The sequence below is a fragment of the Podarcis melisellensis genome (genome assembly GCF_964234715.1).
Source record: "Podarcis melisellensis genome assembly, chromosome: 4".
Lineage (NCBI taxonomy): Eukaryota > Metazoa > Chordata > Lepidosauria > Squamata > Lacertidae > Podarcis > Podarcis melisellensis.
The window spans coordinates 22,808,168-22,820,687 of record NC_138531.1 but is presented as its reverse complement, the minus strand read 5'-3'; the positions used below and the strand labels follow the sequence as shown (position 1 = coordinate 22,820,687).

Sequence of the window (12,520 nt, the reverse complement as noted above, 5' to 3'; positions counted from 1 at the left end):
AAAGTGTAATAATTGCTCTTACATTAATTGCATATTATGCTCAAACACACACACACACTAAGATACCACCGACGTAGGAAGAAGGGCATATTCTGGTCATGGCTATTTATGTGCTTTGAACACGCCCGCACATACATGCATATGTCTTCAGGGATCAAATGTTTTGCTTTGTAATATTGCAACGGCTGAAAGCTAATCATAAAAATAATAGAAAACTCTGTTGGCTCTCTTTTTTGTGTGGAGGCTTGTTTAATGGCAAGAAAGGAAAATGAAGGAAAGGAGTGTTGACTGCTGATATTTGAAAATGCTCCTTTTAATTTGCACTGCATATGTATTTTATTTTCCATTTACAGGTACAAGCATCTTTACTGTTTACGAAGCTGCTTCTCAAGAAGGCTGGGTCTTCCTGATGTACCGAGCAATCGACAGCTTCCCCCGATGGCGCTCTTACTTCTATTTCATCACCTTAATTTTCTTCCTTGCTTGGCTTGTTAAGGTACTGTAGACCTGATCAGACACACACCCGATCAGAATATAAAGCATGTTTGAGTGGGACTCCCCCACCGACCCACTGCTTCCACCTCTGCGCTTCACTGTAAACTTCTGTTTTTAAATATGTATATATTGTTCTTTTTGTAGAATGTATTTATTGCTGTCATCATTGAGACATTTGCTGAAATCCGAGTGCAGTTCCAACAGATGTGGGGATCCAGGAGCAGTACAACTTCGACAGCTACGACACAGGTAGATGTTGCTAATTTTTAAAAATTCGCTTTGAGGTGTGTGAATTCTTGCTTAGTCCTACTGTGTGCTTACCAATGTATTGAAAGACTTAGGTGTAGGGTGCAAATGAAGCATTTGAATTCAAAGCCTGTGCGGTTCATTGCCTGTAATGAGAGAGGCAATGTGGTGTGGTGGTTAAGAGTGGTAGACTCGTAATCTGGTGAACCGGGTTCGATTCCCCGCTCCTCCACATGCAGCTGCTGGGTGACCTTGGGCCAGTCACACTTCTTTGAAGTCTCTCAGCCCCACTCACCTCACAGAGTGTTTGTTGTGGGGGAGGAAGGGAAAGGAGAATGTTAGCCGCTTTGAGACTCCTTCGGGTAGTGATAAAGCGGGATATCAAATCCAAACTCTTCTATAAGCGAATCCCTGTTAATTCACTAAAACAGCGTTTACAATTTGGCAATCCAAAGCTCTCCGAAGATAGATGTCGGTGGCAGACAAAATCCTGTTGCTTTCCTTCCTGAATCCCTTGAGGCATTGCTTTTTTGTAATTATCTGGAAGTGAAATTAAAACAGAGTTTCCACACAGCAGAACACGTAACATAGTGCAGTGTTATCTAAAAATGATCTTCACTTTGGCGAAGATTCTTCCATAACATTTACTCGCAAGAAAGTCTCATTCAATAAAGGTCCTTTTCCAGTGTTAATTAAGAGTTTCCTGTTCGCAGCTCCTGCTAATAGTATTGCTTCCTGTTGGTTGCAGCAGGAGGACTTTTGGCAAGTAAACTTTTAATTGTACCCTGAGCAGCTGCTCTTAGTTTCTCTGATGTTAGTTTCTATTCCTACAATGGTGGGAACTTTAATTATTGATTTCTTATTCATTCTTTCCTTTCATTGTTGCTATTGCAATTTCTTTCTTTTTTAAAAATAAATAAATTAAAAGGGGTAAAATAAAAATGTCAACTTTACAATATCAGTCAGTATCTCAAAACACCACAGCAAATCAAATAAGCCAAAAATTCAGAATCTAGGAGGAGAGGTTTTAACCAGTCAGGAATGCCTTCCTGGGAAGGAAATTCTATAATTACAGTATGAAAGCAATGGGATCTCAGTTGCATTCCCTGCAATAGGAATAGCTTTCTTTCAAAGGAGTGCTAGTTGAAATGCAAGACTAGGCACAATAGAGTTAAAGCCCAAACATATCACTAGTTTTGTTTGTATATATGAGCACGTAAATCGCTTCTGACAAGTGCTTTCTGACAAGTGTTTCCCCGCCTCCAGATGTTTCATGAAGATGCTACAGGAGGATGGCAGCTAGTAGATGTTGATGTGAATAAGCCTCAGGGCAGAGCTCCAGCATGTTTGCAGGTAGGGCATTGCTGATGATTCTTTTTTAAAAAACAAAGATACCAGTGCAACAAACCAAGTGGGAATGTTTCTTTTCAAATATAGACAGCAAGTGGGAAAATGACCACAACGGAAACTCAGAAACAGCTCTAAATTTAGTATTTACTTGCCAGATTTGTTGTACCTTTCATATGTCTGTGCGTGTTAGGTGTAATGTGAAATGAATGGCTCATGTGCACAACAGTTAGTCCAATTATACGTTCACCTTGCCTAAGCAGAATGTGCACGCAATCTGTTATGTACTGAAGTTCTCACCCTGGGCCAGCAGGGGGATACTGTAGATAGTTCAGGTCCACATATGCAAATAAGGGATCGAAAGTGACGTTCAGTGATTGGATAGTTACAGAAAGTTGTTACAGTTACGTTGCACTGAAGCTCTATATAAGCAGGCTGGCTGAAGCCTTCAGTTCAGGTCTGTTCTGGCCTGTGAATAAATAAGAGCTGTTTGAAGAATTGCTGTGTTGTCTGATATGTTCACCCACAACTTAACACAATCCATTTGTGAAGAGGGAATACCTTTTGTCAAAAGAGGCTTGTGGAATGTTCACGTTTTAAAGGGTTTTGTGCGCACTCTGTGCACTTTGAATAATTTCTAACAGGTCTTAGGAAAGGAGTGTATCTTTGTATATTCTCCAGATAATATGCATAGTCTCCCAGATTATATGTTTATCTTGGCAGAATTGTGCACACTGTCCAACGGGCTCATTCTTCAATCAATAAGCGTAGCATCCAAGAAATATGTCTCTGCTTATGATCAAGATGCATAATCTCCTAAGAAACACATCCTTGGCTGTTGTTCCTTCGTGGGTGGGTCCAAGCCTGAATGTAGGCCAGTCAAGAACCTTTCCAGCTAGGAACACAAATTTCCAAAGTGATGTCAGCAAATACAAATTCATATTGCAATCAATGCAGGTACATATCTGAAATACCCCAAACCTCCATTTCAAAACGGGAAAATAAAAAAATGGGCCAAATAGTAAAGCTTTCTTTTCATAAAGACGTAACCAAAACTATAACAAACAACTGCAAAACTTGGGGGGGGGGTCCAGACATTTGTGGTGATGAGGACATTTCTTAAGGTACCATTTCAAATTTGATACAGGATAATAAAATACCTGATAATTCTTGTGAATTGTTCCAGCATGCAGCTATAAATGTATTACTGAGCATATAGGAAAAAAATTACTCAGTGTAGACCCGCTGAAATTAATGGAGCTAACTTCATCTTTATCCATTTCAATTGGTCTGCTCTCAGTAAAACCTATCTGAATACCGCCCAGTTTTGGAAATACTGTACTCAATAAAACCTTATTCTTAAAGCAGGGGTAGAAAACAGCATGAGAGCATCTGTGGCATGGAGATTAAGAATTCTAGAGAGCTTCTTTGCCTCCTGGGTAAGATATGTTCTCCTCTTCAGATTGTTCCTGCCTACAATGCTCCAAATTCCAACCAACCATATTTTTAATTTTTCCCTAATGCCCTTAATATAGCATCATTCTGGGAAATGGTGATAACTTAAAAGGGTAGACCCCACTAGAATTAAAATGATGGATCCCCAAGGGCATGATTCTGTGCAGTAGGTATCATGGTAAATTAAAATGGTGGCTGCTTAACACTACCACTTGCCTCCATAAGATCAGTGCAGTAGCTGAAAATGTACCATCAACATAGCAGTGGGCATTCCTGTTGTGTTGTAGACCCAGTAGTTGCCAGTGGATAACAGGCCTGTGTAGTGCGTTACAGCGAGCAGGGAAAGAAAGGAACATTGCACCTGTGTCAGCTGCAATTTCCTTTCTATCAAGGACTGTGTGGTTACGAGATTTCTGGGTGTCTCTAGAGCACCTGCAGGTTAGATGCACATTATAACGGCCTCAAATTGCCTCAGATGTGTGCTAGAAAACTGTCAGAGACAAGGCCGAAGTCTTAACTAATGCACGCTGACAATGTTTTTCTAGTGTTTGCTTTTGCATGATTTCTTTGCTCAAGCCATATACAAACACAAATCAGAGATAAACAGTGCGTACGTGCAGGAAACTTTGCTTACAGAAGCGAATGCATTCACAGCCTGACAAAGCGGGTTCTGCTTTTATTTGCATGGTAGGGAATAGTGGTCACTGATGAAGCAGGGGCACCTCAAAGCACAAACCCAGCAGGATTACAGTATTCTAATAACCTGCTACGTGTTTTCTTGGAAATAGCCTTGATAATCATTGGTTCAGCTTTTGTTCTACAGGTGGTAGCCAAGGTAATACAGTACCGGTGGGGAGGGGGTGGGTGGGCAAGAAGGGGGAATGAAATTGCACGAAAGTGAAAAAGCAGCTTGGAGATTTGGCCTGAGAGCTCTTCAATAAGTTATTTATGTGTTTGTTTAAAAGCATCAGTAAGCCACATAATATTTTTAAACTCTCTAAGCAATGTACAATATCAAAGCAAACCGTACCATTACAACAAAAATACAACCAGAAACCAATAAAACACCAGTGTTAAAGCACGTAAAGACAAATAAAAGCAAATAAAACAGGAATTGGGGGGGGGGAGGTTCAAATAAATAAAGCAGGGTCCAATCTTATGGGTCAGAAAAAGCCTGTGCAAGAGGTTAGCCTTTACAGGACATCCGAAGCAACTGATGGTTGCTGCTTCACATTTGACAGGGAGCTAGGCATTCCATAATACAAGGGCAATAGCAGATAACTCCAATTTTTGTGTCTCTGCTCTGTTGGAGGTAGGACCCTATATATACTAATGGGTGGCTTCATGAACTTTAACTTTCTCGCGGGCCAAATCTTCACATTTCTCCCCCACCCCCAAACTGTTTTAAATCTAGAGGAGTTTGTGGAGCAGACTGGGAATTTTGCACATGCAACTATTGAGAGGAAATATCTTCAGGGAGGGGGGCATCCTGTGTGCTAGTGAGGGTGGACACTTTCTTTCTGTCCCTCAGAGTCATGTCTCTGTTAAAACAGTCCCCAGCATAACCCTAGCATGTCTGAGAAAGCTGCTTGTGAGTCGCTTTGAGACTGAGTAAAACCTGCCCCTCACTAGTTGCGAGAGCCATCAGAGGCAGGAAGCAGACTTTGCCCCTACCCACATCCCTTGGCTCTCTTCTGTATACATGAGTGGTTGACACTGACTTCTGAAGAACAATTGGGTCAAACCTGCCCTGCACGTAGGAGCTGGGACTCCCTTTCTTATGTCTCACCCTCCAGGGGCCCTTGCACAACTCAGGCCCTCTATCCACATGCACCTATCCATCATAACGAGGCAGCTTTATTTAGTTAATTAAAACGATCATTTGTTTCCCCTGAAAACTTCAGCCAGCTGCACAAATATATTTCATGTTTCATTCTAAAGATGGGTCTTTTTCCTTAGAATGCATCATGGAAAATGTGATTGAAGGTAATTAATATTTTCAGGGTGGGTCACTAGCTGTCGCTGAATCTGACTATATTCCGAAGACTACAGTGCTACCTCAGGTTAAGTACTTAATTCGTTCCGGAGGTCCGTTCTTAATCTGAAACTGTTCTTAACCTGAAGCACCACTTTAGCTAATGGGGCCTCCTGTTGCTGCTACGCCGCCGGAGCACAATTTCTGTTCTCATCCTGAAACAAAGTTCTTAACCCAAGGTACTATTTCTGGGTTAGCGGAGTCTGTAACCTGAAGCGTATGTAACCTGAAGCGTATGTAACCCGAGGTACCACTTTATGTTCTTGTTGCCTATGGCATCCAGGAGGTTTGCGAGTGTGCAAGCTAATTTTTATTAATTATGTGCTTTCTTCCTATTAGGGAACTTGCCTGGATAAGTTATTTGCTCTTGCTATCGTCGCTGGTATAGCGTATTTTAACTTCTGGTTTGTTCCTGCGTACCATAAATTGCTCCTGCTGTTACACTGTGTGCAGTTCTCTGTCTCATGGAAACATTAGCCTAAGTGCCAGGTTTCAGAGGCTTTCTTTCCCAACTCTGCAGGAAATAGCACATTCTTTTAATACTGTGCGAAAGGCATGCTTTCTGTTTCATTGTTTCTACTCTTGTTAAGAGTCCAAAATAACAGGGGGGTATTCATTATTACTTTTCCCCCCGCCCCCTTTTTTTTTGTTTCTTTTGCTGAATATACATTCTTTTTTTATAACATGTGTAGAATATGCATGGCCTGATAAAGACATGGAGAAAGGCATCAAGCAGCCTTTCCAGGGAGTTTTGTATCAGTCTTGTAACAGCTAGTAATTTTACTTATCACCTGGATTAGTGCCAGTGTCTGCATGGCTTCCTTGCCCAGCCATTTATCTCCAGAAATGCCATATGGATTACAATGGGAATGAATAGTCTTGAACTGAATTTTGGGTTTATAGGGTTTGTAGGAGAGTTATGTTCATCGTTTTCGGATCTTTGTGTGTTGATATGTGAAATGTGGTGGCACCTAAGTGCTTAAATCGTTTTGAAATGACTTGGTTTATTTATAGCTCGAGTATTTTAGGGTAAAGGTGAAATTTGGGCAGAGCCTAAATTTCCACGAGTTTCACGTTTTGCATCAAAACTTGTCGTTTGACAACAACAAAAATTGGCAAGGTACTCATTAAAAAAACACCTCATGCTTTTCATAATGAAAGTAACATAGCAGTAGAGAAGATGTTGTGATTTTGACTGACTGAATTACAGTGTGTACACTTTGCATATATGACAAGGAATACTGTGTTGAGGTAAAAAGTTGCAGTATGCTAGCATAGGATTCCAGAAGCTGGGCAGCACAACATGCTCAGCACAGCTGGAAAGGATTCAGCTACGTTGTGATAGACTGAAGGAGTGAGAGGTGAGTCCTCAGTTTGAGGAGAGAGCGTAAGGACCAGATAACATTCTATTTTCTTCAGAATTCTATTATGGCAGAAGTAGAGGGGAGACTGAAATTACTCTTCCCCTTTCACAACAAATAACAGTTCTGAAATTCATTGGGCTTGCTCTGATTCCAATCTTTTTCACCTGTGCTATGTCTGTGCCACTATAGTTAGATTAAGCTGATGTTCAGTAGTAATGGGCTCTGTAAGACAGAATCTACCAACTTGTTTATTGGTGTTTTTTATGGAATTTTTCCAGAGAAGTAACATGGGGCCAACTTGCTTCATTTTTATTGTGTTCCAGAAACTTCCAATATACCTTAACAGTTCCCCTGGCAATCTCTGCCCACTAATATAAAATGATTTCACCCAGGGTCTGGATAAATAAAAAAATACACATTGTCTGAAGTTCAACAGACCCCATTCCACCCGAAGATTGCAGACTACTCTATGAATCTGTGCAGAATAAAATGAAAGTAGTATATACCACAAGCCTAAAAATAATAAACAGGGAGTTTCTTTCAAATCACCTGTGTAGTCCTTTGAAAACAACAGCTTTCACCTAATGATAGAGAAGAGGGAATGCTAACTAGCTTACTAACATCATCTCCATACTGTGCTTATTTATTTTGTTTGGATTGAACTATATTTGCCATTTCTTACACATCAGAATAGTGTTCCATGATTTATTGGGGGGGGGGGGGACGGCTAGAAAAATTCCTATCGTGCGAAAGGAAGGTTGATTTTCTCCATACAAAGACGAAGCAACTCTCAGTTTCTCAAGTTTCCTGACCTAGAGTACAATCAGATCTTAAATAGGTACTCTAATTGTACAACTTAACATCTATAATTGCTTTTCAAACTGCGTTCTAGGGATCTCTCTAGCTCTCCCATGGGCAGCATGAACACTAGAGAGCTAGGGTTTGACATCACGTCCTTCCAACATCTCCCACTCAGCACTAAGAGATTTCTGTAGAGAGGTGCCTGGTGTCCTGAACATGCAGGGTTCTCCACTTATAGGCTCAGCTCTGCAAAATGCCTCCCCTACATGTGAATGGTGGTTGGCCTATCTGCTTCCCTTAATTCTTAATCATGTAAGTTGGGGAATTCCCAAACAGGGCATGCATAGTTGGGAAAGAATAGCCTTCAGGCCTGTCAGAGATCTTGTAATTCCACCCAAAGAGTTCAAAATATGGTGTAAGTTCATACATGAAAGGAAAGGGGCACAGCTGGGCTCTAGAATTATATATGGGATTGCCTATGGTAGTGGTTTTGGAATAGCTAGACTGGGAGTGGCCACCGAGACAATAAAACACTAGCTCTGAAAACCATACATTGGCTCCCAGTATGTTTCCGAGCACAATTCAAAGTGTTGGTGCTGAACTTTAAAGCCCTAAACGGCCTCGGCCCAGTATACCTGAAGGAGTGTCTCCAGCCCCATCGTTCAGCCCAGACACTGAGGTCAAGCTCCAAGGGCCTTATGGCGGTTCCATCACTGTGAGAAGTGCAGTTACAGGGAACCAGACAGAGGCCTTCTCGGTAGTGGTGGCCGCCCTGTGGAAAGCCCTCCCTTCCAATGTCAAGGAAATAAACAACTACAGTCATACTTGGAACAGAAGTCTGTTCGACTTCCAAAACGTTTGGAAACCAAGACGCGGCTTCCGGTTAGTTTCTGATTGCGCAGGCGTGCTAGAAACGATAGTGGAAGCTGCACCAGACATTTGGCTTCCAAAAAAACATTAGAAAAACAGAACACCCGCTTCTGGTTTTCGATCTGTCGGGAGCTGAAATGTTCGACTCCAAAGGTATTTGGGAGCCGAGGTACAACTATAGCTGACTTTTAGAAGACATCTGAAGGCAACCCTGTTTGGGGCAGATTATATTATATTATTATATTATATTATATTATATTATTATATTATATTATCACATGTTCATTCTTATCATAACGCTGTCCAGTCGAAATGCCTGATGTCTCTGATCCATAAACAAAACAGAAAAGCATGGGTGGAAATGGAACTCTCTTTTGTACTTCCATCTGCTATTTTATGCAATAGGCCTCCAGTGGTGCAACGGGTCTGTGAGTCTGACTGTTAACCAGAGGGTTGGTGGTTCAAGCCTACCTAGGGACCGCTATGGGCAGAATTCCTGCATTTGAAGGGGTTGGACTAAGATGACCCTGGGGGTCCCTTCCAACACTACAATTCTTTGTTTTTATTATTTTTGGCTTCCTTAATCTGGTCTTGCAAACTGAAAGGAATGAAAGCTTTTGCTTTCTGGAAATTATGATGTTGTGATTTTGACTGTGCTGGTATTGCCTCACTGTTCTATAACTTACATAGTTTAACCACCTTTCATCCCTCTCTCTCCCCCCTCCCCACCTTTTTAGTTGGTTGCGCTATATGGTTGTGGCAGTGGGAAGAGGTTACTGCCCTTGCCAACTCCTAGGGTTGAGAAGAATCAGCGCTCTTATAATTTTGCATCGGAAGAATTCAACTTAAATAATCAAGTAATGAGGAGCTGAGGAAACTTAAAAGCGATTTTCCAAGGCCGTATGGCAAGTCTTGTAGAAAAGATACTAAAGAGCATCTAGAATTAGCTCCTGTTTTCCTCGGGGTTGCATCCGACTCTGAATTCTGTGTTTTTACAACACTAACAGGCTGATGTTTACAACCTCTGGGCATATTTTTATTGTGGCCTTTGTTGTTGTTTAGTCGTGTCCGACTCTTCGTGACCCCATGGACCAGAGCACGCCAGGCACTTCTGTCTTCCATTGCCTCCCACAGTTTGGTCAAACTCATGCTGGTAGCTTCGAGAACACTATCCAGCCATCTCGTCCTCTGTCGTCCCCTTCTCCTTGTGCCCTCCATCTTTCCCAACATCAGGGTCTTTTCCAGGGAGTCTTCTCTTCTCATGAGGTGGCCAAAGTATTGGAGCCTCAGCTTCACGATCTGTCCTTCCAGTGAGCACTCAGGGCTGATTTCCGTAAGAATGGATAGGTTTGATCTTCTTGCAGTCCATGGGACTCTCAAGAGTCTCCTCCAGCACCATAATTCAAAAGAATTGTGGCCTTTAGTTGCTAATTATGTTCGAAGCTGCGTAATTGGTTCTTTAGCCCCAGTTTGAGCAGTTTTGCACTATGGTGAACTGTTGTGTTTTTTCCTTGACTTTTAACAGTCTTTTCATATAATACTGTCCAAAATTATTTGGTTGTTTTAAACAGTGTTAAACTGAATTGTATTGTGTAACTTGTGAATTGCCTTGGGAAGAATGGGGTTTTCCATTGAAATGAAGTATACAAATTTGTTAAATGATTGATTGGATGGATGGATGGATGGATGGATGGATGGATGGATGGATGGAGCAATCAATAAATGATACTGGGATGCTGGCATCACAGTCCTATACATAATCAGAAATAAGGCTCATTTAAGTATCACCATAGCTGTCTTCCTTTTTGAAGATAGTATTAGCAACTTCCCAATTTTACTCTGTGCCTCCTCGGCTTTCCATTTCATCCAAATCTGTCATCAGTTGTGTCTCACTGAGGCGATCATTTTAGTCAGCAGTGTGCTTTGATTGCTATAATTGTGCTACAGAGAGAGAGAGAGAAACCTACATGGCAATTTAAATGCCTGTTTGATGGGGTTTGAAATACTGGACCTAGTTAACCCTACAGATCAAGCTTTGTAGAAGAAATTAAAATTATACATTAAATTTTAATAGTTCTATTGAATACTCCTATGGCCCATGACATCAGTTTAGCTGCAAAGATAGCTTGCAAATGACTGCCAGCAGAACCAGTGAATTAATCCACCAGTGAAAAGAATTCTAAAACTAAGAATGCACATTCCGATTGGTACACCTCATTGGTACACCTCATCTTGGTTTCCTACAGAACTGCAATCATGCTCAGTGTTCAGGTTCCTGAGAAACTCAGTTTTCTAAGGAGTATGGAATCAAAGAGTGGTATGAAACAGGTGTTCTTTCTCTTTGGCATATTGTTCTCCTTGTTGCTCTCTTAGACCTTGAGCTCTACTGAAGACGGTGTGTACTTTAATTCAAGGAGAGATGGGAGGTCTGTTCAATCTGGCATCTCCGCGCCAATAACAAAGTGTGGGTCCTTATCTGAGAGATGTTGTTTGCAGGTGATGCAGCCTTTACAGTGCACTCTGAGGAAGCTCTGTAGAGTCTCATCAACCATTTTGCCCAAGCCTGCTGGGAATTCAGTCTTACCATCAGCCTGACAAAGACCAACATCCTGGGTCAGGACTGTTGGGATACTGCCAGGGAGTCCAAGGCACCAGGCAGCCATCCATGTCGTCTCCGGACGATCTCCCGGTCTCCCATTGGAACAGTATCAGTCAATTAGCGACACAAGCCTCAGACACATTCCAGGACTCATGCACGCCCTTTTTGCAGAGTTTCCACAATGGAATATTCACCCAGAAGAGCATATTTACAACGTTGGTCAGAACAAAGGAAAAACATGACTGCTTGCGCCCATGTTGAGGAAACAGCCAGAAACAAAAGCTATATACAAAACGGAAACTCCTTGTGAGCAGGCTTGTGACACACAACAGCCTGTTCCCTTTTTAAGGAGGAATGGAAATATCCTAACAAGGACATCATCAGCACTCCACACATCAGCATTGGTGACCACCCTCTTGAGGGGGTAGATGCTTTTGTGTACCTGGGATCCGCCATAACTAGCAACCTCTCCATCAATGCTGAGCTAGACAAGCATATAGGCAAGGCAGCTACAGCAGTAGCTCACTTCTCCAAAAGAGTATGGGAAAATGTGATGTTAACAACCAATACCAAGATGAAGGTCTACCAGGCTTGCATGCTGAGCACACTGCTTTATGGAAGTGAGCCGTGGATAACTTACAACTGTCAGGAGCAATGCCTCAACGCCTCCCACATGTGCTGCATCAGGGAGATTTTAGGCATCACATGGCAGGACAGAATCTCAAACAAAGGTATGCTCTCCCAAGCCCATATGCTCTCTCCTGCCTCAGCAGCATTTATGGTGGCTTGGTCATGTCCACGGAATGGAGGGCGGAAAGGTCTCTAAGGACATGCTGTACGGGGAGCTGGCTTCAGGCACTAGGCCCATTGGCAGACCAACTATGCATTGCAAAAATGTCTGCAAACGTGGCATGAAGATCAGTGCATTGCCTGGAGACAGTCACATTGTGCAACCATAGCAGTGAGCAGAGGGGGAAAGACCGCCAGGAAGAGAAGAAACGCCATGGTGCATCTGCAGCGGTGCAACCGAACACCTTTATCTGCCCCAGCTATTGCAAAGCATGTCTCTCTCATATCAGTCTCTACAGCACAACAGGTGCTGTAACCTTCCAACAGTTTGACTTCACCCGCAAAGGCACACTTCTCCGTTGTCTCTCGGGTCAGACAGATGTCAACCACGGGTGGAATTCAGTTTTGTACTGTTATGAACTTGGAGTTAGCATAAGCATTGCAGTTTGTCAGATGGAACAATCTCCCTTTATCTTGCTGAGCTGTTCAGGGAGTTCTCCAGATCCCCCAGAGCCAATT

The 12,520-nt window shown here is 42.3% G+C and overlaps 1 protein-coding gene across 8 annotated transcripts in view; it reads left to right on the top strand.

Moving 5' to 3' along the window:
- Positions 1–12,520, top strand: part of NALCN (sodium leak channel, non-selective) — a 197,577-nt gene that overhangs the window by 80,214 nt on the left and 104,843 nt on the right. For all 8 annotated transcript variants that reach the window (XM_081908122.1, XM_081908125.1, XM_081908123.1 and 5 more), the window contains 3 exons: positions 354–496; positions 640–744; positions 2,008–2,094. In XM_081908122.1, coding sequence (XP_081764248.1) covers positions 354–496; positions 640–744; positions 2,008–2,094 — 335 coding nt within the window. The remainder of the gene's footprint in view (positions 1–353; positions 497–639; positions 745–2,007; positions 2,095–12,520) is intronic.